This window comes from Varroa jacobsoni, unplaced genomic scaffold, assembly GCF_002532875.2.
Source record: "Varroa jacobsoni isolate VJ856 unplaced genomic scaffold, vjacob_1.0 contig02568, whole genome shotgun sequence".
NCBI classification, from domain to species: domain Eukaryota; kingdom Metazoa; phylum Arthropoda; class Arachnida; order Mesostigmata; family Varroidae; genus Varroa; species Varroa jacobsoni.
The window spans coordinates 1-21,051 of record NW_019214843.1 but is presented as its reverse complement, the minus strand read 5'-3'; the positions used below and the strand labels follow the sequence as shown (position 1 = coordinate 21,051).

At 39.5% G+C, this 21,051-nt stretch overlaps 1 protein-coding gene and 2 long non-coding RNA genes across 6 annotated transcripts; 2 read left to right on the top strand and 1 right to left on the bottom strand.

Moving 5' to 3' along the window:
- Nucleotides 1-529: 529 nt before the first annotated feature.
- Nucleotides 530-3,195, bottom strand: LOC111272550 (uncharacterized). Of its 2 annotated transcripts, none has more exons than XR_002687589.2 (2): nt 2,308-3,195; nt 530-1,858 (listed from the first exon to the last, which is right to left on the bottom strand). It is a non-coding gene; the product is annotated as an uncharacterized LOC111272550 (long non-coding RNA). The 2 variants fall into 2 exon arrangements; XR_015315769.1 differs by having other exon boundaries at nt 530-1,811; nt 2,308-3,194.
- Nucleotides 3,196-3,343: 148 nt separating this feature from the next.
- On the top strand, nt 3,344-18,728 carry LOC111272549 (uncharacterized). 3 transcript variants are annotated; one of them, XM_022854064.2, is made up of 6 exons: nt 3,344-3,877; nt 4,051-4,902; nt 12,002-12,163; nt 13,593-13,928; nt 15,804-16,028; nt 16,268-18,728. In XM_022854064.2, the coding sequence occupies exons 2-6, from the start codon at nt 4,785-4,787 to the stop codon at nt 16,813-16,815; spliced, it is 1,389 nt and encodes a 462-aa protein (XP_022709799.1). In that variant the 5' UTR covers nt 3,344-3,877; nt 4,051-4,784; the 3' UTR covers nt 16,816-18,728. The 3 variants fall into 3 exon arrangements, with proteins under 3 accessions (XP_022709799.1, XP_022709800.1, XP_022709801.1); XM_022854065.2 differs by having other exon boundaries at nt 3,813-3,877; nt 4,134-4,902; XM_022854066.2 differs by lacking the exons at nt 3,344-3,877; nt 4,051-4,902 and adding an exon at nt 10,010-10,296.
- A 555-nt stretch (nt 18,729-19,283) lies between these two features.
- On the top strand, nt 19,284-21,046 carry LOC111272548 (uncharacterized). The gene is made up of 3 exons (XR_002687588.2): nt 19,284-19,492; nt 20,390-20,500; nt 20,797-21,046. It is a non-coding gene; the product is annotated as an uncharacterized LOC111272548 (long non-coding RNA).
- Nucleotides 21,047-21,051: the final 5 nt, after the last annotated feature.

The window sequence follows — 21,051 nt, the reverse complement described above, 5'->3', positions numbered from 1 at the left end:
CGGCAGCGTCGAACCCGTACCAATGCCTTAGACCTTAAAGTCACATTAACACTGTGGTAAAACCTATGTAGAATCACGGTAGCACGTGTGTAGTACAGTAGTAAATAATTACTCTTTTGTATACGATTAAAATATGAGAAAGCGGTTCTGCTAATTACCAAGAAGAGCATGACTGCCGAATCTAGTCGGTTCTGGTATGTTAACACTTATATGCATAATCTATGTCAACAAAGCAAAATATTATATCATATATTACTTACATATGCAAATACGATAAATAGATGTTAGGTATTTTCGGTATAACATAAATTGATCTACTCGTCGCACCAGTGTTCTTATTATGGCATGTTTTCCTTGACAACATCACGTCGTTGGCCCGCCATTATTATTAACTGCACGACGGCTCACAATGTATTTACGCTTAATCATATTTTGAATTTACAAAATAATTTTATAATACTTGCAAGGAAGTATGCGAATGCTATCAGACAAAACTGATGGGTCGTATTCAGTTACGAATGATTTCCGATTTTAGTTGTTATGTAGATTTATTGTCCGTACCCAACGGCAGAATACAGCGATGTACACTATGATTTTAAGAAGGGCCATTCATTGAAACGAAAATATAATGAAATTTACATTTCATTACTCAACCTGCGAAATTTCCTTTTCCGCAATGAATTTTCTCATAATATTACGAATGTTTAACAGTATTAGTGGTCAATCTTCGTTCACACAATATAATTGCGCGTCTAAATATGGGATGGATGCATACACTTGTTCATATCCTATAATAGAAGCATAAGCATTTTAACGTAGCGGTATTTTTCTACCGATTGGGGATTCTTTGAACTTCTCCCCCGTACCTACATTAGCTGTTACAGCTTTTTGTAATTAACTATAATACAAGTAGCGCATTGAAACGAATAAACGACATTTGGGCAGCGTACTAGACCTTGCCAATATCGATATCTGAAAGCTCCACACCGAAAATCGGGGTAAGTTGTCTGTCCCGTCAAGTTAATTGACATTCTGTTTCCATCCTCTCCGTTATCTAGAATACATCATTCATTGGCCGTTGGGGACACCAATAACTGGAACAGCAGTATCAAACAGTGGTGTATTATACCAATGCCCACTGTAGATATCAACGAAAAATAATCATATCATAGCCAATATATTTCGCAAAATATATGATCTATTGACTTTCTATAAACTATCCGCTGAAATTGATGCATATTCAACTTCAGCTGATGTACGCCACACTTTTTCTTCAATCTTTTTTTCTGTATACAAAATCTATAATATAAGCACCCTTCTTCAGTTACTCATTATTTTTCAGCCAGCATCTTTCACTCAAGGGCGTTAACTAAACCTGCTTAAATTTGGTGCGTGACAAGCCAATTTTTCCCTAAATCTCCTTTCGTTTCACACTTTCCTTTGCAGCATCTGTCAATAGTGACAACAACTTCGCTCACATCAATGATCGGGGCGAACTGAAGACTCTTGGCTGGCGCCTGATCAATTTCTTTGTCGCCAGTTGCTCGCAGGCGACGATACAGGCCCAGGCAGGTACAGCGGCGCCAATAACAACTGCAGTGACGGCCGTTGTCATCGCGATAAAGGTAGCAGCCACAGCAGCGGCAGTTGTGGCGGGTTAGACAAGTGAACAAGCGCGCACGCATCGACACGATGTGCGACGCTCTTTTGACAGCTCGTTCGATTTGGAGATTTCGAGACTTCGGCCCTGGCGAAGAGCAGCTGGAGACGATAAATAATTCGAGGAGTTGACGCCGACTCACGTGAAGAAACTGGCAGATGGAAAGAGTGGAGGTGATCACCACAGCCTGGATCACCGCTACGATGGCGATGATAGCAGGGATCAGTAGCGCGCTATTTGTACGATATAAATCAAAAAAAGCCCTCGGGGGCGCGGCCTCAGGGTCCTCTCGGACATCACCACTTGTATCATTATCATTACTCGCTTTCAATAAGGATGCGTACCGATCCGGTACTGCAGGACTACGACAGTAACGGCTAGCGATTAGACGACACAAAAAATATGCTGCATATATATATATATGTATATATATATATATATATATATATATATATAGCATACGAGTGTAGTTGAAACGAGACGAATTACTGCCTGTTGGTTTTCGCTGGTTCAAGCAGATACTGCCATCAATACAATTCAGGGTTGTAGCAGACTCAAATGGTCTGCATCGGCTGCCGCTAGCCGAATGAAGTCAAACGGATGACAAACATGAACACGGGCCGAATAGAAAAAAAACTTAAACTTACCCTAAAAAGCTGCATTTCTGTTAGGTGCGCGCTCTGGAAACCATCCGTGGCGGTTGACGGCCCGTCCATAGACCAGAAACCCGGCAGCAGATGGATAAACCGGTAGCATAGGTTGACTGCCTACCGCCAGCGAAATTTGTTGTTGCAGACATGCAACAAACATGATACTGCACTCAATGGAAAAGCTAGAACTACGGTCGCCGTTCCTGAGCCCACTGGATAGGTCGGGAGCGGGAGAAGCCGACGAGAAGTTGGTGGCTGGAGAGAGCTAAGCGTCGCCTAGTCTGAACAATATGTACTCGATTGGCCATAAGGCAGAGAGCACCAGTGAGTGCACTCGAGTGAGCGGGGTTTACATTGCCTATTTGAATAAACTCAATAGCTTTTTATTGAACGGATTATATGTTAAAGTATTCTACGTAGTTGGTGAATGACACTGTCGGGTTCTTTATGGGGAATCCCGCTGAGGTTCATGCAAAAAAACGGTACATTCTTTGTGGCGGGAAATTTGAATTGACACAGCTGAGATAATGGCGGTCTTTCGACGTTCGATGAGTCTTTCGTCTCTTCACTTTGCGAGTTGCTTAGACATGAGATCAGTAAATGGAACGTCAACGAGAAACACCGCATAAAAATGTTCCACGGCACATTTTAATGATCGCACATTATTAATGAGATTAACTTCTAGCAACTTTTATATCACACTAGGTATATTCACCAACGCCTCCGGAATGCCAATTGGGATTCTACATTCTAGCGATGGAGAATAGAGTTAAAAGCTTTTAATTAGCTCACATAAACTCACACTTTCATCTATGTGTAATTTGTCTCGAGAAGCGCACAACCTTCAAATGGGGTTCCGGCCCGAAACGAAAGCTCTTCGTTCCTTTACTGACACATCCCTGTGCGTACCGTTGGCGTGATACGAATGTGGCACCGCCATATAGCACTATTCAGTACCACGCTACTGAGGTAGATAACGACCCACCACGTCGAAACGTTACGACTCCCGCCGTGTGTCGCCTGCCGTCAGCGCCGCTCGTGATCAATCAGCTACCCATCAGTCTCAGCCAATATGCTCGTATCTCTGTCAGTTTAATTCTTCCGATAGGAAGAAGGGCCAAGAAAGAGTTGCATTCGTTGAATATCTGCTGCTGCTCACAACAGGGGCGGTTCCGACGGTTGGTAATTGCGACTATTCTGAGCAGTAGCAGGTAGTCGCCATTCGTTGGATATTGACAGGCGGACGAGCGAGTGGTTTTGGTGGAATGTTCGTTAATCTATCACACGCATTGATTTTACCAATTAGGAAGATGTTACGACGACAATTGTCGCCATCGTCATAAAGTTACCGCCAGGTGAAGTGACGTGAGATATTACCATTGAGGGAAAGTGTGACTCACTGCCTTTGTCGTTATAGAACAATTGTTTTTGCTCATCTGACTGCGGGATAGCACGCACACGGCGTGTGCGTATCGGCGGCAGAAGTTGGGCATTTGTTCTGTGCGGGATGTAACGTTTTGTTGCTGTCAATATTACTGAGTTAGCCGATCCGTCCATTGAATATTCGGTATGTGAAATAGCCGTCTTGTATCCGTCGTGTGTAGCTTTGTTAAGGACATTCTCAGTTGTCTCTTGACCACCCAAATTGACCTTTGCCAATCGCCTTACTCAAGTTGTGTATTGTGACGACGTTGTGTGCTTGTTTTTCGTAAAATTTTACCCTCTGTTCCAATTCCACAGTACCAGCTGTATCGCCAAGAACCCGGTTGTAGCTTACGGGTTGTTTGATTGTTTAAATGTTACAATCGTTCCGTCCCAACCAGATCTTGACATCGAATTACGTTGGCGCAACAGCAGCAACGGCGTGTGACAGCTCTGATCTGCCTGTATTACCATCAGCGGCGAGCGTGCTGCAGCAATCGTTTCCATCCATCACTTATACGTAAACTAACATTATGCGAAAAAGCCCGTAAGTTAGTGGGTGAATATCTGTGCAGACGCCGTTTCTGCACCGTACACGAATTGTTGGTGTACACTAACAGCAAATCAAAAAGCGGCCGACCGAAAGATCGACATACGATCGCCAGTCGCTTGAACGGACATTGCACAGTTAACAGAGAGCCAAGTGCTGGGCTGAGTAGCCGTATTGGATAACGACGACGATTTCGAGCACCCAGAACAAAACATCCGCATATTTTATCGTGTTTTCTTCGTGACTGTTATTGATATTATTAGTGAGACAAAAAGTGGAGACACGCAGCTAGCCATGGACTGTGATGTTGTAGTGGCTCACACTTAAATAGCGTATAGTAATAATAATTGGCAAAAGATATTGACGGCAAAGGATACGGCAGCGAAAAGGTGCACGACCGAGTATTCTGTTTATGCACGTGCGGATCAATTAGCTACCAAACTGTTCTTCTGTTAACATCGTTTAATTGTAACAACGTGTGTGCGTGTGTCAAGAGCTCAGCATGAGCGCCGCTCGTAACGCCAAAGCCGATAAGGCCCTCCAGGATAAGCTGCAGGCCCTTCTTAGTTATTTACTCCGGGAGGAAGACAACAAATATTGCGCCGACTGTGATGCTAAAGGTACTACCAAAATTGAATGCTATTTCAAACTGTATATAAATATAAGCCACCGCAATAATTATGCCATCTGGGTAATACACCAGTGTTGTTTGTGCAGTAATACAATGGATTTTATGAATATTTTACGCTATTGTTGTTATTTGTTGCGGGGCTCAAAGACCGGTCCATTATTATCATGATACCGGCCGGCGGGCGGAATAAACTAAAGAACTATGCAATGTTTCATGGGATAAGTTCTTCTGGTATGTGCCTGATTGGGATATGGCATCTGTACAATCTTATACACTTACTGATTTTTAGATTAGGAAAAATTATTAGGAAACTTGATTTAATTGCTACTCTCTTTTCTCGATTACTGTAGCGACAAGTGTAGTGGTAGCTTAAGTGTATTCAAATGTTAAAACGGGTACGAAGTTTTGTTTTCAAAATCAAAGAAAAACATTAGGTCTGTGAGAACTGAATCAAGTTGGAAAACTATGGCAGATGATTATCAGTCAACTTATACTGTTAAAATGATGTCCAGGTTCCAAAATCGTTGTGTGTGCTTCACTGTTGTTGAGGAATCTTTGCACGGTAGAAAAAAACTGCTTTGCTGCTACTGATAGAAGAAAATGATTAGTTATAATTATAACGAACATCTTCGAGAACGCCCGACTGTTGGCGTTCCTTATGATGTAAATAGTTAAGTTGTATTCCCACCACATGCTTAAACAAAACGAGTTATTGCAGTGGAGGTTATACATAGCAATTTATCGTGTTACATTGCTTGATGGAAAGTTTTACTATCGATTAATTTCTGATAACATCAGTGCACACAGATTTTGATATGAAGAATTTTACCGAATTGTTTTGGCTGAACTTTTTTTCCTTATCGTCAGTAAACACTTTGAAGTTCTGATTCTTAAGTTTATGATAAAAATTATTTTTGTATTTAATAAACGTAGCTTAATATTTTTTTTCATTTTCTGCGTCTTTTTGGCTGACAAAAAAAGGTCACGTAAATTCAGCGATTCGCAGAGGTTCCGTAGAAGTTCTGTCTCAATTTTTTTCTCGTTTTCAATAAAAAACAATCGGCTTTACTTTATTATACAGCGGAGTATATGGCTATCGATGTGCATGAATCGGCCAAATTTAGCTGTCTTTGGCCCTTAGAGGCAAGTCTCTTCGTTGAGTCATTATCCCGCCCTACGTCTGACAGAAAAAGGCACAGAGTAGCAACGTGTCCATAGCTGCCTACCTGGCTAAACGGTCTAGCTGAAAAATTTCTACGGCAGGTTATGTTGCCGTAGGCTAGCCGTTATTGATGCAGCAGCAGGTCGTATAGTATTCGAGTCTATGTTGATGGTAGCCTTAGCTAGAGGTGATCGAAGAAGCCGGGACGAACGCTTCATGACCCGTATCCTTAATTTAATCATACCCTTAACAAAGCCGAAGCTAAATCGCGATTGAAATCATTAAAAATCTGTTATACCAGATTTTTTATAATTTCATCAGGTTATGTATATACATATATAATCTCTCCTAACTAAATAATATTCAGTTAATATAAGGAGGGATGACAACGAAAAAACTTGTCTGTTGCACCACTAAGTGGACGTACAGTCTCGTCATCTATCTATAAGCACAGTGCGATATCATTTTGTAGTAGTCCTTTTGACAGTAGCCTTACAAATAACCTGATATAATATGGCCACTAAACCCTGAGACAAAGACTGCACATATCGAAAACGATACCTAACTAGAACCAGGTAAGATTAGGATAACAAGAAGCGTGGATGTAACTTGTATAACGTGCTAGTAACGCGCGAGTTGAATGTTCATAGTATTCTCGAGATCTAGTTGTACAGCTTGTTTATGGCGGTAATATATGAACTGATAAATCATCAGCGAGTCTCAGCCCTTGTGAGGAATTTTTGAGTCAGCTATATGTTGAGCAAATCATCTTTAACGGCGCGCGTTTTCAAGTTTTGTTCCATATTAACTAAAAATTTATTCAAAAAACAATTTATTAGGTCAAGTCACTATTAGATAACCATGCGACCATTACTACTAATTTTTTATGGGTTTAGCAGTCTGCTATGATTGTTACTGCACCAGCGCTCAACTTGACGCTAACATCTCTATGTGTGTAACGAAAATTTGTTTACTGTTATAACGGCACTTTTATTTTCTTCCCGCTTTGGTTATCACAAGTTCGTTTGCTGATGCAAGTTTAGTAGTATTATAAATCGGGTTGAGCTGATAGAAATTTGTTTGAAAACAAGATGCCACGAGAACCTTCGTCATCTATAATAGGTAGCAACCGTAGAATGAATTAACTGTACTATTGCTACTGTATTAAAATCCGTCACTTCTGTGGATGTCATGCTCGTTTCGATTAATGAACATTTCGAGGGAAATCTATGCCTGAATGCATGACGTTACTATCGCCAATGTGAATAAATACATTACTAATAATAACAATGAAAAGTGCAAAAACATCTACTCTTTTCATTGCTAGAATTACAACACATTCAACACTGATGATGGTATCCTTAATTGAACATGTTCACACTAAGTTTCGCCTATATTATCGCGGATGTAAAATAGTACATAATGGCCGCGTGGGTAATTTCAACTGGCGTGCGTATAGTGTAACCTTCCTTCCTCATATACCACGGATAACCCAATGTGTAAGTGTAAGACGAAAGGGCAGTCCTAAGAGCGGTTATTAAGCGGTGATCTGAATTAGATTTCGTTGGCGGTTATGTAAAGCCATGTCGATAATTGAAACAGCGATATGGACACAGCATACGAGACCAGTAAAGCGCTCCACGCAGACAAGCTTTCTAGTGGCTACCGTTTGAAGGTTGATCCAGACGTCAACAAATGAGGCTGCAACGCAAGCGAAGTCAATAATAAAGAGAAAACTGCACATATTTAATTAGGACGAAGCGTTTGTAGCAACCCCAAAACAATAAACATACTGTCATTTTAACGGTCAGTAGTGTGGCGACATCGCCATCAATCGCAGATAATTAGATTAAGGTTATTAGGACATTCTTCTGCATAATAATTTCTATCACGAGATATCAAGATTAGGGTTCGGAAAAACCAAATTTTTCAAGTAGTTTATCCTTGAATCTACTCAAAATATCTGGAAACGTTTTAAACCGGAGCACAGTGAATTCCCACGAATATTTAATATATTGCAAGTCCTTGATAAGGGTAGTTATTCTTAATATTGGTGTTTTTTTTTTCAATTATCATCATTAATTCTGCAGCAAGGGACAAAATTCTTTATTTAAAATTCAAAACTTTCACATCTTTGCTATGTCGGTAGGGGTATTGCGTTTGCTAGTAAGCTAACATCAGGTTTTGGAAAAAAATAAGGTATTCCTGTCGTTAAACAGGAAAATATCTCAATGACATAAAATAACTAGGGGCTGTTATTCGGTAACACAGAAGGAACTCAACAGCTCAAAAGATGCAACAACTGCTCGTAAGCTCTAAGTATCCGATTAACGCCAAACATGACAGGTACATAAGCTTATGTAAATCACAACAATTAAGGCGCCACTTGTTCAGACAGCGACACTGAATATGTTATAGCGATTGATGGCGATGTTACAGGCATAATGTAACGAACCGCTCAGAGATGTGACAGGAGAATGCGCCCACTTCCACTCTTAACCAAGAGAAATATCGACGGCTAATAAGGAAGCAAGGCATGTTTTATCATTTTTAGCGCTGGATGAAGCTAAATGACGGAACTTTTAAATGCATGCCCCGTGACCTACAAAATATGCTCATTATACGAACGTTTCATTATGTAGGGTAGCAATGATGAAACATTGTAATAAGAAGCTTGTAGCAGTTAGGTATCAAACGAAGTTCGTTCGATATATTTGATTACGTACGGCTTCGTGGACGATCACTCATTGTAGACGAGACATATATAAACGACAAGCAATAATTTCTGCTCAGCTAATTAAGTGCTAATAAAGTGGATCTTTTCAATCCCATCAACTTAAAAGGATCATAAATATTGCAATTAAATACGATTAGCCATCAGTCCTCAGTAGAACATTTTTTACATAATTACATAACATAAATAGCATCACTTCACCGTAGTGTGCTCCTATTTCGATAAACGCTAAGTTCTATTATAAAAATTGATTTGGATTGATGCAATAAGTGGACCTTTCATCAAGTGCATATATTGATTATTTGTATGCCTGGCAAAATATTTGTACGTGAAAAGTATCTTCGATTTGTATATAATGCAAGAATTCGTATAGGAATGCTAAGTACACGTATCTTATTGTGCAAATCGAGTTGATAAATTCACGCAGATATGTACGTATGTCTCGATACCGGCTAGAGCAATTTCTGTGAATATGGGCTGGGAAATTGTCGTCAGAAAAACGACTGCGAGAGCTAGATGACATTTCAATTGGAACAAGGGACATATGGGGCGTCCCGTACATGAACGCTGGCACCTGAAAATCTGAACTGATCAATTAAAAAATTTGCCTCTGCACGTTATGAGCTGTCCTTGAAAACTGCGGAAAGCACATGGACCCGTCAACGTTGCACGGTCGATTGTGGATATATTTGCTTAAATGAAATATTATTTCGGATGTTATACGGGCTTTTCGGCATTAGATAGCCATACGTTTCCGTGTTTTATCACCTTATCTTGCTGCAAATCATAATATGATAATGTTATCTGTGCTGCTGTCACTGTTTTTCGACCAGCTGTTTTCTATTATGTGTTTTACCGCATATCTATTTGAGATAGAAGCAACTTCCTTGGCGAACTGCAGAGTTATACTCTGTCTTTCGGTAGCAGCTTGAAACTGAGCAGTGATTCTCTTAGAGCGTATAGCAGGAACAGGACTATTGTTGAACAGCTATCTGTGCCCAACTGCAAGTGAATGTGGCGGTTATATCGTTTCAGCGATTTTTTTTACGCTAACTATACTACGCTCACAATAGCGTCCCACTATCGAGTTGTGGCTGTTCTGCCAATTCCAGAGTAGTTCTATCTTTTACCGCTGAATAACAAACAACGGCGCCCTGTTTAATGTTAAAATCCAGGGGGAGTATTTCGTGGATTTTCACAGTTTAGCGTTTCGCTTCGTGGGGCATATTGTTGTGTCCTTTATTCTTACATACTCTTTTTTTCACAGCAAAGGCTGCATTGCTAATATCGGTAGATATTGATGGTAGTAGTAATATTGATGGATTGACAAATTCGACACGGCAAGACGTAGTCTTAGTATCAGGCTACGTTTTGAAGAAATAGCTGGCATCATGGAACGATTCCAGACTAGTAAAGATGACTTACAACCTTTACGATGTGTTCACCTTGAATAACACACGTCTGTCATGATTGATCAAAAAAATGAGGTGAGTAGAAAACGCATGGGAGAACGCATATAGATAGAATGGATATCATGTAAAACGTATTATGAAGTTATTGAGATTATCAGGGAAAGAACGTTTTTTTAGTTTTTTAGTAATGTATGCATGTCGCTTCTAAGCTGACTAATACTGTTTTTATCCCAAGCTTTCTGTTAGAGAAGCCATCGAATTACGTATTGTTAGCCGTTATATATTTTCTGCTGATACAATTCTGTTTTTGTAGTTGGCTTATGAAACATATCTGAGTGTTTTAGATTTATACGCATGCTATGGTTAGAGACGGAGCGAATTATTTTTTATGCTTGTTGAATAGGGTGATAACTGACTGTACAGTTGTTTTTGAATTTCTAAAAGTCCTAAATTGTACATTGAACTTAAACTTCTCTACAGATCTTCATATCATATTAGAGTCTCCCTGCGGAAGGTATGTTGCGTGCTTCAACAGTAGTATCATTGCAGTTAACCAAAAGACTCTTTGTTCGAGTCTCTAGATGCAATGATTACAATTCTACATAGATTCTGTAGAAAAGCAGCAGCATATTGATCACAAAATTACAGCCCTTTCTTTCTAATTAGTTCCAAAAGCTGCTACTGATTTAGCTCTACGAAGCTAGGTGTAGTTTTGCATCAGTTCAAACGCTGCGTATTGAAATAGGTCATACGGGCGCTACCGCAGAACTGGGCACAATAAGCAGCTGACAGTCGTATGGTTATTTGGGAGTAGTAAAGCTTTTGTATATAGACAGCGTGTCTATTTCGAACGAACGAGTATACAGACGAATAAGTAAATCGAATATCAACTGGCATAAGCCAGGGTTCAACGTAAGTAGGAGATTGCTAAACCCTTCAAATATTAAAGACGGACGGGTCTGTCCTGATGTTATGCGTATGTTTTTAGTATAGTTTATGGGCATGTTTTGCCAATAAAAAACGTCACTTAGTGCTACATTGAACCATCAATAAAAATGACGATAGGCCATCAATAAATTTTAAGTAGGGACACCTTTAGGAGAGAAAAGCCGTTGTTTTTCTTAACGACAGTACTTATGTTTTATTACTTGCGGATAGAACCAAATTAATAGAGTAAATACTAGATTATTTGCCCTAGTTGATATTTATGTTAGAATAAATGATGTTCACGTTTTACGTCGATGACTCGAAATGATCAAGCTTTGATATTTATGTAGCCTTTGTCGTCATGCAAACACAGTTTAGCTATTTTTAGAAAACTCGTTTTCTAACTAATGCAACGCGATGGAGAATTGCTTAAGTGAGAGAATCCTGTTTTTGCATAGGCAGAGGAAGCCTTTATATTCAAATCGTTTGTGCACACTGCAGGCTTTATCAACAATTTCAGTTCTCGCATTAATAGTTTATGCATTTCTGGCTCTTATTAAGGTCTTATTAATTAGGCTCTTATTAATGTCTAAAGCTTTTTGTGTAACTCGTTTAAATATTTAGCGATATTGTAAGAACTAAACAATTACGGAACGTTCGATTTTACGATGGCTAAATAATTAGGGCGTAATATTACTAGCTTCGAATCTAACAAATACACTAATAAAAAGTTTTTAAATATATATTAATACCTATCTGCACTGAGAGGTTCAGCCTGATTGTATTCGATAATCTTGATCAAACTATTTTCATTATTGGTGATCTTTTTCTTTTTGTTCTCGTGTTACCTTAGGGCCGCGATGGGCTTCGTGGAACCTTGGGATCTTTGTCTGCATTCGCTGTGCGGGTATCCATCGAAATCTTGGCGTCCACATTTCCAGGGTGAAATCGGTGAACCTCGACTCTTGGACCGATGAACAGGTTGGATCCATGCAGAGCATGGGAAACTCAAAGGGTAAGTGGTAAGACCCATTATTTCTTATATAAAATGTTTCCGGTTTCATGTTCGCTTCCTAAGCCATAACTCAGCGCTTTCTCAAATAATTGGTCTGTTCTTACCTGCCACTTTCGCGCTAACATTGGTCAAGGTATAAGTTGACAAAAATTTGGAACTCAGACAAAATTCAGGAATGTAGTGTAAATGAAGAGAAGTTGGACCTATGCGGACAACAGTCGACAAACACGCCTGAAGTAATCGAGTATAAGAGAATTTTAACATACTTTTTATTGTCCAATATTTACAAACTCGTCTCCATGTCTATTTACGCGAATTTAGTACAGCGGAACAGCAATATATATATATATATATATATATATATATATATATATATTAAGAGAAACTGTTCGAAATTCAGCACGACTAAATTAATCCGTTTTAATAAAAAGAATAATTATTCCTGTCGTATTTCATTGATTAGTAACTGATGTTGCGATGGCAAATAGATGCTAGAGTTGCAATTACTGCTGACATAGACATGGTAAGCCGGAATCTGCTTTGGCTGAATTCAACACAGCCTACTCTGCTAGGCAAGCAGTCCAAGTCGGCGGAAACGCATCGAGGAAACGATCGATAACCGCATAGGCTGACGCTTATCGCTTTTCTTTTAGGGACAGTATCTATTTTGAGACGGCGTGGTGATTGATAGTTTAACTCCATTACATATCAGTTACTGTGCTTACAAACCTATGCAAACATCGGAAATGGACCAAGCCAAGTTAAAACAATGCGGTTTTTCGCAGGTCATATAGTCGCTTTCGAAGCACTAGGGAACCGTTCTGATCTCACATTCTTTTTAAGAACTAACGGGAGTTTGTCATCGGCTTATCGTAGTCATAAAGAACAAACGTGGAACTATTTCTACGGCAGCAACTTTTATTGAACATTCAAATGAAGTTTGGGTCGGCATAGCGGCTTTGACGGCTAAACCTTCAGCTGCTGTAGAAAGATGCTAGCAAAGGTGGCTGGTTTAAGCTCAGTAAAATGCATATGTACTAGGAATTAAAACTCCAATTTCTGTATTATTTATTTTGGCCAGTTCAAATTGCGATGAGATACAGCACACTATAAGGGTGTATTTTGTTTTGAATAAGTAGCGTTGTGTATTTCAAGTACGGATGCGGTAGTTTGAGCCATTGACTGTATCAACATCATTCATAAAGTACCTTTTAAATAGAGTTGAAATATACCCGGGTTTGCACGTTGTTAACAATAATAACACGTTGCATACTTACGTTTAGACATTGTAAAATGTTTCAGTAACCTATCTGTTTTTTTTGAGAAAGGTGCGCAAGATCTTTATAAAACGCTTAAGACGTTCAAAACTTCTAACTCTGACATTAGTGAGCGCAAATCAACTAAGTGCAATGGACCGTACTTATTTTAGGTCGAGCTGTTTATGAGGCAAATCTCCCTGATGGATTTCGCCGTCCACAAAATGATTCAGCTTTGGAAACATTTATCCGAGGCAAGTACGAGCACAAGAAATACATCGCCCCGGAGTGGATCCCGCCAACCGGACCGCAGAAGGCTGATTTAAGTGTGCTAGGCCTATCAGCCACAGGTCATAGCAGAATATCGACAGAAAGAAAAGTCGACTTGTCGGCTGCTGCAAGTTCAGTGCCCAGGCCGAATTGCGTGGGTAACCTTAAGGAAGGCCTTACATCGCCAACTGCACCTGCTGTCCAAAAGCCCCAGCAGCAACAGAGTTCTGCAGCTCCTAGTAAGTAGAGCAAATAATTATTACTTTTCTAGTTTATTACCGACATCTATACTGCTACAATAAAAGTTCAATAGCTATGGAGAGATTAAAATTATCAAACAGTTTAATACGATTGAGAAATTAGGTACATTATGTAAGTTAGGTTGCCTTATTCCGCTTATAAGGCTACTAAGGAAGTTTGGAATACAGTCACGGCCGACGGTCCTCTCAGACTTATGAGCATCGTACATAGTTGCCATTGCGAATGCATGCCATGGAAAACCTAGAATTATAACCTGTCACTTCGGCGGTTTCGCTTAGATGTATGGATTCTGTTGGCAAACGCAAGCATTCAGATAAAAATAGGTTTATAGGCTGAAAATATCAGGTTGGCAATCGTTACATAATTTTTTCAGCACATAACCAATTTGTGTCGTAAAAAATTTCCAAGTGCAATTTACTCTAAGGTGAAAACAAACATTAGTCGCCATACTTTTGACGGGCATCGAGATCCTGGTTCTTGCCATTCAATGTATATATAAAGCGTCCGAGACAGATTCAGAGTTTTCGAAGTTTGTTTTCAAAACATAGGTGGATATCATCTATTATGTTTCGTATATTTTCGCCCTTAATAATCCCTACTGAGATTATAAACGACTTTCATAATCCGAAATCGAGGATTTACCTGGTATTAATTCTCATGCTACCTTTGGATCATTCAAGAAAAATTTGCATAAATACAGGCTAAATTAAAGGGCTCAAAGATGAATAAACTCAGCTATGTATGATGATACTGAATTTCGATATATAGAATTATTGTTTGAGTATCAATTGTGTCGTTTAGGTAAGTTCTAAAAGTTGTTTTTTTAAACGTTTTGTGGCCTTGTGCAGCTTCTATTCTTTTCCCTATTCGGACTCCCAACTTGTGGGCTTCCTATGTAACTTAGGTCCGCTGGATTCTTTGTGCTTGACACCCTTAAGCGAAACTTCCAATAGCAGTAATATGAGCCTACGTTGACTATCTACTTGGTTCTCTAGTTTGCATAGTGCTTTAATAATTATTGGCAGGGTTTTTTTTTAGACGTTATAGATTGCTACCGCTAGTGTTAAAAGTTGACGCCTAAAAAGCGTCTGAATACTATTACCTCTGATGGTCGCAAAACCTATTATCAAAGAAAAATGTGCTGATCGTTTTGCAGATCAAATCTTATAATTGTCAAGAATAGAGTGAACCTTTCACGCCTTTTCGTGGCAAAAAAATGTTTGTCACATTGCACAAAGCAGAGGTATGCATATTGTTAGCTACATGAATTATGTGCGTTATATTATCTTCGATGGCAAGAAACCTAAACTTTTACATATTTTTGAGACGATGTTTGAAATTTGTCTTTGAAAAAGTGCTTGCGACTGAAAAGTTATCTTCTGCTCGGTAATGAGCACCGTCGTTTCAAGACGTGCATCCTGAACTGGGTAATGCGAATTGTTCCTATTTTTTTTTATCGTTCTTCCATGCACCACAAGTTATGGGCAATATGGCAACCACGATTCAAGAGCAAAAACGGTTTTCAGAGCTTTAGTTCGTGCTGCTTTCCTCTATTTCGTCGAAAATCGTAATATATTGTTGTAAATCTAGGTTAAGTAATGTATAGGTTATTATTTTTTATCGGTCTAGAAGTGATTTTTATAAAAATGTTCATTTTTATATTATGGTCGCCTATATATATATATATATATATATATATGTACATATATACATATATATATGTATATATATACAGAAGCATCTCTTCACTAGATTATAAAATTGCATTTTTTTCTTTCTGCGCAATATTCTGGTACATATAGTTCAGTGGCGCATGCTATAATACTTAATTTATTTCCCATAAAATGCAACAGCATCTCCAAGCGACGACCTGTTCGCGGAATTCATTTCGGCACCGCTTCCTGCAGCCACTTCAATAGCCAATCCTCCTCGGAGTCCAGACTCTGAGGAAAAAGATTTTTTCAGTCAAGTATCTTCTGGATCGACCGGATCCGCTAATGGCGTCTGTGGTCATGGGACCGGGAACGCCAAAATTGACACCGCTAGCATAATGTCTTTATACGCGAAGACTCCATCAGGTGAATTGCTATTACAAACACGTACTCTCAGTGGAAAAGTGCATGTATACAATTAAATTAAGCATTCGGTATTATTTCTATGCTTTTTTTAACGCATACTAGTCTTATGATCATTATATCCATAAATCATAACGGATTAATTTACTAAACAAGTCTATTAATAAAAATTACCCCCTGTTAACTTGTTCTTTACGTTAATGTGTGACTCATATAAATATTTTCTTCGGTGTCTTTTCCAGTGCAATCACCACTGCTACAACAACAGACCGGCCTAAACATGAGTTTTATGGGTCCCCTAAATGGGCTTACACCGCAGATGGTTGCTAATAATCCCTTCCTCATGGGTGGGGCTATTGTAGCACTTCAGCCACCGTTAAGAATGTCAGCCGGCTACGCGCATCCCAGACAATTGAACGGTTTAGGCCAACTCGGGGGATTTGGTGGGGTTCCTGCGACACAGGCCGCGTTTATCGCCAATCAGGGACACTTCGGAAAATCCATGAGTACGGTTCCGCTTGCCGGGGCTGTGCCGACCCAAATAGCCGGAGGTGTAATAGCCCCGAACCTAACTAGCGGTATACCCGCGTCTAATTTAAATTCAATAAACTCGCACATGTCTACCCTACAGCTCGGGTCAACGACAGGCGTTAATCTCGGTACGAAAATTCAACCGACGACGGCGACGGCAACGGCGACGACGACGACAACAACGACGACGACGACGACGACGACGACGCAGCTTAAAGCAACCACCAACGGAAATACGCTTACACCGAATTTCAATTAGAATTTTGTAGCGTACTAATTCTCTCTGTACATCGGTTTCCACAACTCTACTAGCTAGGAGACTGATTAGTGAAGTTAATTTACAGAGACGTTTGATAATGATAGAGCAGACGATCCAATTAGCGGCTATAGATTCTGCAACGCTTTTGAAAAGAAATTTTCGGTGTCAACAGATTTTTTGTTTAATCATTGCTACATCCTCGACTAACAAAACAAATCGAAGTAACTAGTATACACTTAGACACACATGCCAATAAATTCTGCCCATGAAAATGGCAGTGACGGCGCTAAATGAAGTCTCAAAGGATCCTTCAACGTTTTTATTTCTTTACATATAGCGATAAATGTTTGGGAAGATAATGACGATGAAATAAAGAAGGTAAGAGTACGTTGTCGGTGCCATGTCGTTTAATGGAATTGTCCGCTGGAGAGTGTCAAAATATAGGAGGACAACTCGGAAACATGTATGAAAAGACAAATACTAAACGATCACGATAGTTAATTCGAAAATTAATTAATAGGTCAATGGTCAGTTAAACTATGAGAACAATGATACTGCTCACGTGATGTTCATTTATAGATAATACAATGATGAACCAGTTTTGTTTGGAACAGCTGTTCGTAGCGTTGGTCTGTGCTCAGTGACAAGAAGTAGCAGCTCTTCCGCATATGCCTTTAATGGGAATGATAACGGTGGCTGTTTTGCCAGGCTTGTCTTCAACATTGATATGTCGCCATTGGACATTTTTAGAGCGTTTCCCTGTCACCGAATAACATAAGGGATCCTCATTAAAAAGAAACCACACGAAAAAACAGATCAGCTGAAGGCAAAAAAGGCTGAAGGTACTTGTTAGAAAGTTTTCTATGAGGCACCCAATGATCCACTTAGAGGTTCACTATGAGGGGCGTGCCTGACGTTTAATTATCGTTTTGATATATAATTGGGTTAGATTTCCGTATGACGCCTCTCTGAATAAAGGTCGTCCTGGAACGTGCCCTTTTTTCTTGTTATTGCTTGGATCGGGGTTTGGGCGGCCGGGAGATCAATTAATTGAGATTAATTTTCTTAAGTTTTTAGTAAGAGAAAGGATAAACGATATATACATACAAAGATATACTGTACGCTCTTAAGTGAGACTCAAGCCGGGAGCACCGTATGCCTGTTGTCGCGAGTGGTTCCGCAGTTAGGCCAGATAATTCATGTAAATAAGAACAAAAGATAGCTAATAAGAATATTGTATGCGCTACAAACAAATAAGGGATCGTCTGAGTGTATATTTGCAACGCTTCAGAGTATAAGCTGGAAAAGACGAAGGAAAATAATTATGGTTTACAGGCGAAGATATATATACATACGACATTTTCAATGTTCCGGTGAGATGTTTTCACTGTTTGAAGAAGTCGATTTTAAAATAATAGCGATGTAAAACAATTCTTGCTTGAGCTGTTTTGGCATTATTATATGAAATAACATGTTGGTTGATTCAACGAAATTGCAAACGAGTTACAATGTAAAGATGGCTAATTGTTATCGTACGGAACGACTAGGTACACTGCCGTGGCGCAGGTGATGTAAGACCTGGGCAATGCGCAAAAAGAACGAAGACAAACAAGAGTTTACAACAATTAGTTACAGAAGTTTTGGATTGGTTGGTGGTGACACGTTATAACTGACTAAAATAAAAACGGCAAATTAATAAAAACAAATAGTAGATTTACTGTTGGTGAAAAAGTACTTGTACTGTGTGTTGTTGTTGCGCCGACTGGAATTCAGGTAAACTTTGTTTTTCATACAAAAAACTATATCTAGAACGCTGTAGTAATAGAATGTATTCATTGGTTCAGAATGAATACGTTAAAACACCAATTTCATTAAAGCAGTTTCATTAATAAATCGTTCGTAAATGATTTAGAGTTTCTTGTTATTATTATTAAACTGTTAATATGGTGTACTGATGTGTGCTTTGATCTCCACAAACACAGCGTGTTGTCATGCGTAGTCCCATGACTATAACATATACACATACTCAATTTCGCTTCAAACATATATCACCTTTTTACTTAGGTGGATTTAGGTCGGGAGGACAAGTGGGCCGAAGCCAAGTTTACTAAGCTATACCACATATAGGACATGCATAATCTTTGCAACACGGTTCGTTTTGTAGAGCCGAGTCAGTCGTAGTAAGAATAGAGCAAGTCAAGAAAACATTAAGATAAGCATATGCCTATGATTATCAAGTCGTTACAAGCTGATTTGGTGGATTTTCAAATTGAATTTCAACTTTAAAACTAGTTGGGTTTAAATAATGATTTTAAGTAAGAGATACTCTTCTTTTCTCCACAGTTGTCGCAGTGCTGTGGTAGTTTCTGGAGCACCATATACCTACGATTCACGTTATCAGGTATAATTTTTCTATGGTTTCTCGTAAATAACTAGCTGATAATGGGACATGTCTGGGATATCGGAAGCCTCGTCATCACGTGGACTTAGGTCGGGAGAACAAGTGGGCTGAAGCCAATGTTGAATATTTCTTTGCTCAATGCAGCAAGTAATTGAGGCAACTCGATGAGCTCTGTTTTTCATGTACCAGACTGTTTACTTTCGATCGCCGCGCCAACGGTCCGTAAATCTCTTAAGGAACTCGAGATAGTAGGCCGCATTCATCGCTTCATTTCTGGTAAGTATCTCATTGTAGCAGATTTCTCCCGATGCCCATTGCAGGTACCACCTTACGTCCAAGCCTATTTGACACCGAAATCGATTCTTCTGCAGGGCGATAGCATTATCTCGTGTGGTCTTTGTTTGGCAAGCAGTGAAGCTTGAACCATGTCCAGCCTATGACAGTTGTATGCTCCATGCGAGTTAGGGTTTCTCAAACTGTGTGTTAAATATACCACTCACAGTTGCAACTAGTCTGGAGCCAATTTACTCAGGGCTCATTTCTTATTCACTGTCAACATTTACAATACCTGGGTTATAGTACTGTAACATGTTACGTAGTTTTTACATAGGTTTGAGTTGACAGAGTCGGCTCTGCTTCTGTAAGAAGCCTTCTCGGTTGCGGCAATGCCTTGTTATCCTTTGGGTTCCGACACCTAGTTACCTACCTCCTTGCTAATCTTTAATATTCCGGTCTCCGTTCTTGAAACGTTCGCATCATTGACGCGCTGTGCTTGCAATTAAGACCGCCTTTCCTAATGTCTTCATCAATCTTTGATGAATTTGTGGAGCGTTGTGGCTTAAGCGTTGATTTTTTGAACCAAACCATGTCATTCCTTCTGCACGCATTGTTCATAAGGTAAGGTCAATTTGTTTTCAATTAAAAGCCTAACTATTTTTAAGGCTGTTACAAGCGGATCCGGCGGGCTTTCACTTCGAATAACTCTTGCATTAGCAGACAAAATTTAGCCAGTAAGTAATTCAGCCTTCTAAAATTTTTTGAGCAAAAATCGATTGAGTTTACTCCAGGAGAAATGTGTTCAAAATGAAAGTCGTCTTTTAGACTTGATAATCCATGTACTCCACGTATAACTTACGGAACTTTAATGAAAAAAAAACCGCTTGGAACACACAGGTCACTGAAGTCTGGTTCAGTCCGCGAAGAGGCAGAACAAGAGAATGACGTCGCCTTGTGGGGAAACCGAGTTCGGTGGCAGTGTCGAGTATATATGGACGTAAAATAATGGTAGTAGTAAAACGCAACTGGTGCGCAAGCAAGTTCCACTATTGATTTACTTTGAGAAGCCATAGATAGAGTAATTACATATGGGAACACGAATACTAAATATATGGATGTCAAGAAGCTGTTAGAGCGTTGACACAAGTTTATAAGAAAAAAAGAGGTACACCTCTACGTCATATTAAAGATCATCATTCTAACCCACCTAGTCAAAAAGTTATTCAGTTTCAAAGTTCGCCGCATCGCTTATAATGACCTAATAGCTTCAACTGAACATGTTTATTTTTTGGTAATGCTTCTAGAGCTGTTTATTGCTTGGGAAGCCCGCCGCCAGTAACTGTTGTTGGACATCACGTGAGGCAAGCAACAACAACATCTAACAGTAGCATGCATCACCCCTTAGGAGCGAAGCAGAACGTGAAGGTTGGGTGCGTATAAAAGCCGAAAAGGCGGGAGCGGAAGTCTCGGAAATAAATACTAATTATACCTATATATACGTATATGGGCGCGTTCGTGCCGGAGGGATTAAACTGAGCGTTTATTTTTGCATCATGATG

What these genes read in the sequence shown, in the direction of transcription:
- LOC111272549 (XM_022854064.2), top strand. Translation starts at nt 4,785, where the DNA reads ATGAGCGCCGCTCGTAACGCCAAAGCCGATAAGGCCCTCCAGGATAAG. An exon ending in CGCCGACTGTGATGCTAAAG is followed by an intron (nt 4,903 to 12,001) that starts GTACTACCAAAA and finishes GTGTTACCTTAG; the next exon opens with GGCCGCGATGGGCTTCGTGG. An exon ending in GAGCATGGGAAACTCAAAGG is followed by an intron (nt 12,164 to 13,592) that starts GTAAGTGGTAAG and finishes TACTTATTTTAG; the next exon opens with GTCGAGCTGTTTATGAGGCA.